This window comes from Emys orbicularis, chromosome 12 (assembly GCF_028017835.1).
Source record: "Emys orbicularis isolate rEmyOrb1 chromosome 12, rEmyOrb1.hap1, whole genome shotgun sequence".
NCBI lineage: Eukaryota > Metazoa > Chordata > Testudines > Emydidae > Emys > Emys orbicularis.
Window position 1 is genome coordinate 4,390,820 of NC_088694.1, and position 6,196 is coordinate 4,397,015.

At 56.7% G+C, this 6,196-nt stretch overlaps 1 protein-coding gene across 1 annotated transcript; it reads right to left on the minus strand.

Annotated features, from left to right (window-relative positions):
- Positions 1-2,901: 2,901 nt before the first annotated feature.
- Positions 2,902-3,333, minus strand: LOC135886540 (corticoliberin-like). The gene is made up of 2 exons (XM_065414287.1): positions 3,255-3,333; positions 2,902-3,146 (listed from the first exon to the last, which is right to left on the minus strand). The coding sequence occupies exons 1-2, from the start codon at positions 3,331-3,333 to the stop codon at positions 2,902-2,904; spliced, it is 324 nt and encodes a 107-aa protein (XP_065270359.1).
- Between the last annotated feature and the right edge of the window lie 2,863 nt (positions 3,334-6,196).

Consider the following 6,196-nt stretch of genomic DNA (forward strand, 5'->3'; position numbering starts at 1 on the left):
CTCCACATCTCTACGTGACATGGGGGCTTTGGTGCTGGAATGAATGGGCTGCCTCACAACGAAGGGCAGTTGAGAGGCCTGGGGAATATGGCATATCATGATTGATTGTATTACCCTAGACCAGGGCCTCATTGTGGTAGGTGTGGTACAAACATAGAACAAACAGATTGTCCCAGCACCAAGGAGTTTACAGGATTGACAGGATCCTATGGACTAGCCCCTGCCTTGCTTGCTTCTATGTTTCCTACAGAGAGGGCACCTCTTGCTGTTAGTTGTACATCCCCATTCCTTTGCCTTCATTCCCACCTGATCATAGCATTGTGTGTGTCTCTCATTCTCCACCAGGCTGTAGCTTTGTGCCTTTCAGTGCTGGCCTGGGTGATCATCCTGACACACCTTTGGAACTCAGTGGCCATGGGCCTTCTCCGGGGCTGGGAGTGTGGCGTTTCAAGCCAGGTATAATACCCTGAACCACAGATGGTTACTGAGCTTCCTCATTCCCTCCCCCTCTGTTAGAGAGCAGGTTAGAGAGTTACAAGGGATGGAATGAGGCGCTTGCCTCTGCTCTCTGGAGCAGCACTGAATATAGGCTCCTTCCTGCTTTTCCAGGACCCCTCTGTGGTGGATGGGAAGAGTGAAGAAACCAGTGAAACTCCATTTGGGAGTAACTTCAATCCTGCTCTGTGATGTCAAGACAAGGTGGGTGCAGAGCTCCTTCTGCTTCCTGGGGTGGGCGATTCCCCACTGTCCTCAATCCCTTGCCCTCCTTTTTCATGGGAAGAGCCCCCCTTGGCTGAGACTGGGCAGGGAGACCCTGGGTAATTCACACTGGTTTCTTACCTCAATAATAGTAATTAATACATTAGCATCCTGATATTCAGAGGCACCGAACACCTACAAATCGGACACAAGTTGTAGGTGCTCAGCACCGCTGAAAGTCAGGCTTTTTGTTTCTCATTTGTAGTGAAGTTCTCGGCCTGTTTGGCTAGTCTGAGCTCCTGCACATCAGAAGGGTCCCTTCTGGCCTCAGCCATCTATGGCGTTTGTGCTCTCCAGCCAGGATGCTTTGGAGGGAAATGTGCCAAAATGTAAAATCCGCATTAAATATGTCATGGGAAAGCCATGTAAAAGCCTTAGATATTTCGTGTGTCTGCCTCTACCATGCAGTGTCTTCCTCCCTGCATTTCAGAGCCCTGGTGTAGCAGGAGTGTCTGGGGCGACTAAAAGGTTGTTAGACGCCCAGTACTGGTGTTCATTTGTTTTTAGCATTAAACTCCATTTCCGTGAAATGGACTCTATGGACATTGATGTTACTGTGTGAATGTCTTTCATTCAGACACTAGAGAAACCAGGTCAGACCTCTAACATGATTGTGTTGGTTTTTCCCAGGCCCACCTTCCACGCTCAATAGCTTAAACCCACCAGAGTTATAGTGTCTTGTTTCCCTGGTGACATTTTCTGATCTGAAATCACCCGTCCACCCATCTGGATTTTTGTTTGGAAGAAGAGAAGGCAGCTAGACTGGATCATGGGAGGAAGTGACCCGTGGCACTGTCTACATTTAGAATAGCAAAGGCCAGGGTGGTCACTTACCAGGAGCCCCAGGGCTGCATATAATGTGCAAAGAACTGTACATGTAAATAAAACCCAAAGCCGCCGCACACTCACTGTCTGCCTGTATCTGTGCCAGTGGCGGTGAACAGGGATGGCCGCAGCTATCTTGATTCTGCACCGTCAGGGAGCAGAAAGTGAAGGACTCCAGGAGTCTGCTGCGTGTGTTTGCTCCTGGCTTTGGGCAGCCCGGGATTGGAGAAATGGGCATGAAGGGAGGAGGGAAGGGAAGAGAGGTTGCCACTGTAGGGTGGCTTTGCGGACAGCCCCTGGGTTTCAGCAAGGCATATTCCTCTGGCATCACGCCCGGGATTTTGCCTGAAATCTCAGGTGGGTCAGATGGAATTAGATGCTGGGAAAGCAGGTGGGACACCCTAGAGGGGGGGCTGCCCGGGGGGGGATCTCTGGCAGCCTTTCGCTGTAGTTTTCCAGTTAGCTTTGGGGGGTAAGTCCCTGCATCTGGGAACGTGTCTTTCTAAACAAACACCGCCCCGCCCCCCGGGACAGACGACACTTTGGGTAGCTGCAATGACCTCTGCTGTGCATCGGGACCGCGAGGGGCTCAGAACCGGGGCGGATGTTGGCTTTGCCAAGGACCCGCCCCGCCCCCCGCAGGATCCGTGCCCCGGCCAGCGCTGCCGGCCTGGGGCGCATTCGGGGACTCGTCTCACTCTGGTTCTGAACCAGGGTCGTGTGGAGCCAATGGAACGCCGGAGTCAAGCCGGGTCCGAAATGCCAACAAACGAGTTTCCGTGTAAATCCAGCCCCTGTCGGAGGTTCGAACCTGCCCCCCTAGGAAAAGGCAGCCCTGGGGAGCCCCCTCCGTGCGTCCCCAGCACCTCAGGGCGCCGCTGTGAGAGGCCGGCCATCCCCCTGGCATCGTGCCTGCGCAGGCCGGGTCCCGCAAGCCCCAGGGCTCCAGCCGGGGCCGGCAAGGGCCGGGGCCGGCGGGCGTTAAGCGAAGCAGGCTTGTTAAAATAGAGTTTATTGCGAGCTCGCCCACTGCGATGCTTTAATCCACGGCACACAGAGAACACAGGTAACAGCGGCGCGGGACGGAGCGAGAACACACCTGACCCCGTGGGACGCACACCTGGCAGCGACCCCCCGCCGCCCAAAGAGCGAAGGAGGAGCGGGGGGTTATACCGCCCCCGACCCTCCTGCCCCCGCACTCCAGGGGGCGCCGGGCCGACCCCCCCCCTCAGCATTGACACTTGTTACAAGAATAAATTTAAATGTTCAACCTAAAAACACCCCTCCCAGCCCCCTCTCTCCTCCCCCAGCCCGCCCTCACTTCCCGATGTTCTGCAACAGCAGTTTATTGCTCAGGGCTTTCTGGGCCAGTCTCTCCTCCCGGGACATCTCCAGGAACTCCCGCAGGAGGTGGAAGGTCAGGTCGAGGGAATTGGGTCTGCCGTCTTTCCGCCTGGAGGAGTAGGGCGATCGCTCCTTCCTTCGCAGCTCCGGGGGGCTCTCCGCGCCCCCGGCCTCGCAGGGACCGAGCGGTGTGTGGAGAGAGGGGGGCCCCGCTTCTGTGCCCGCTGAAGGCATCGGGGGCTTGGCCCCCAGCCGCGGTCTCCTCGGCCACAGTTCCCAGACTGGATCGGTGACAAGAGCGAGCTTCGGGGCAGCTCCCCGGGGCCGCTCCAGCGGGGAGCCCTTCTCCGACGGGAGAAACAGCAGGACGAGGACGGAGGCAGCCGAAATCATCCTGATCCTCATCGCCGCTGCTTCTGGGGCTGGGCGCCTGCGAAGAGAGCCCGGGAGGGGTTACCCAGAGCCAGCGGGGCGCTGCGAGCCTCCGCCACGGGCAACCCCGACCCAGGCGCCTCCCCCGTGCGAGCCGCATCGAGCTCCCGGAGCTCTCCCTGGGGCGGTTCCCCGCGCGGCCAGGAGCCAGCCCTGTCCCCTCAACACCTGGCAGGGAGGCGATAGAAACTCCCCCAGATCTCCGCCCTCAAAGCCGGGCGCCCAAGGCTCGCCCCAGCCAGGCCAACCCCCCGTGCTCCCCAGCCCTGCCCCGGGGGGTACCAGCCACCCCAGAGCTTCGGTCACATCGACCGGGGGGAGGCGCCGCTTTCCTTCCAAGTTTGCTTAGCTGCGGCCGCTGGACTAGGGGCTTCGGGAGCAGAGGGGAAGCCAAGGAGCGCCCCGCATCGCCCTTGCCCAGCCAAAGCCTCCTGTCTGCCGGGAAGCACCCTGGCCTGGCCCCGGGCACAGCGCTGGGGGGGGGGGGGGGGGAGGGGACGGGACTCACAGTTGCGGTTCTCTGGAGAATTCAGCCGCTGGTCCCAAGCGCAGCAGGTGGCAGGATCCCCTTACACATCGAAACCATTGCGAGCCATACAGGCAGGGCTATATATACCCCCTGCCGCCTGCCCCACCACGTGACGGGCTGCTCGGTTCCTCAGACGTGTGGTTTTTTTTGGGGGGGGGGCGCAGATCTACTCCCCGGATCGGGGAGCTGCTGGAATCGTGACGTGCTGGAGAGCAGCTGGGGAAGGGGAGCTGGGCTCCCAGCGGAGCGGCGCCGGATCGCTGGGCTGCACACAGGGGACGGGGTGGGGACGCTGATGGATGGGGGGTGTGTGGATTAATTAGCACAAACATCTGCCGGCGCAGGGAGGCGGGCGCCGGCCTAAGGGCTGGAGCTGTCCAGGTGCTGACTAGGGTGACCAGACAGCAAGTGTGAAAGATCCAGACGGGGGTGGGGGATAATAGGAGCCTATATAAGAAAAAGCCCCAACTATCAGGACTGTCCCTATAAAATCGGGACAGCTGGTCACCCTAGTGCTGCCAGGCCGGAGGGTTGTTCCCAATGCGGCCCCCACGGCAGGGACAGGCCGGGATGCCGTGCTAGGGGGTCTGGGGAACCGGAGAAAACATGGCATTCTGTGTTTGTTGTCTTGGCCCGTCCGGCTGGGAGGCCATGCTACCTCTGTCTGACATACCCAGCAGCCGGCTTTCTATGCCTTCTTTCCTTAACAAATACACGGGTCCCCACCTCTCTCACCCCATCCCTACCCCAACATTCAGTGCCGAAAGGCAGGCCCCGAATTCCCTTCACAGGCACCCGAAAGTGGCCTGGTTCCCACCCTGCATTGAAGCCTGCTGGGTGTTCAGCACTTTTGCAAAGAAGCCACTTAGTTTGAAGGAGTCTGGCTAAGGATTTGGGGGCTCAATTTTAGGCAGTCTTAAAAAAATCTGTAGGCTGATACATCAATGCATGTGTTGGGTATGCCTAGGGGTGTGTATGTGTGCTGTGCAATAGAACAAAATATCAATATTATTTATATTTCTCTCTCGGCCTATGTGCCCAGTCAGTGTTGGAGACTGCCCACTAACATGGCCTGCATTGGACTAAGCCAGTGGTTCTCAACCTATTTACCATTGTGGGCTGCATATGCAGCTCTCTGTGTTTTATGTGGGCCCTATCCGCACAACAGCTATACTACCTGTCTGGCCTGGAGCCTGTCACATGGGCTGAAGCTGTGTGCTGATTGGGCTGCAAGCTGCCCCGCGAGTGGTCGGTCCAGAACCACTGGACTAACCAATGAAACTTTGCAGATTTAGATGAGTAAAAAAAATGTGAGCTGAGGTGTCTCGTTCATAAGTTGTGAAGGTAAGTGATTTACTTGACTAGCGTGTCTGCAATTCTCCTGTTCGAGTGATTCATTTGATGAGCTCATGGAGATTAAAACTTCACTTATGGTCTTGAAAGCAATTTTCCTCCTTTGGCTAAGTACAGAGGTAAATACTTTTCTTTGCCTAATCACCCACCAATGTATATGCCTCTTAATGCAAATTGTGGCTTGCAGGGTGGTTCTTCACCCCCCCCACCCAACTGGTGCTTACATCATTCAGCCTTTGGCATGAAATGCTCAATTATTATGGTGATCTTGTGGAATTAAGATTCTCCTCAATAAACAGCTCAAGGGTGAAGAAATTTCTGCCATGCCAGAGCTTGGTTGCATGGAAAGAAGCGCCATCCTTTAGGTGCCCCTATGTGCAGGCTCATTTTGAAGACAAAAGGGAGGCTGCTTTCTCGCTATTCATTCCAAATCTTCTAAGCGGAGTTTGCCTGCCTGCCTGAACATTGCTGCCTGAAACCCATTCAAATGCAAACTGATTTAAAGCAACAGCAAAGAGTATAATTGGCCAGGGAATGAGACTACAATGTAAGTTTCATCTTTCCCACTTTCCCTTTACCAGGGCCGCCGGGGGGGGAGGGGGGCAAGTGGGGCAGGTCCTTCAGTGCCACCAAGGAGCAAGTGAAGGACCCGCTGCCCAAGACCCGGAGCAACTTCAGCTCCAGGTCTTCGGCAGCAATTTGGCGGCGGGTCCTTCACTCGCTCCAGGACCCACCGCCGAAGTGCCCCGAAGATCCGGAGCGGAAGGACCCCCGCCGCCGAAGACCCCAGGCCCCCTGAATCCTCTGGGCAGCCCTGCCCTTTACTGGAGTTCTTTGGTATCTGCTCCTTCGTTAGTTTCAGTTATTACCCAGGGCTGTAATTTAGGGTGCTCAGCTTGAGACTGATTTTCAGAAAGTGCTGGACAGCCCCTTCCCCCCAGAATCAGCCCCCCC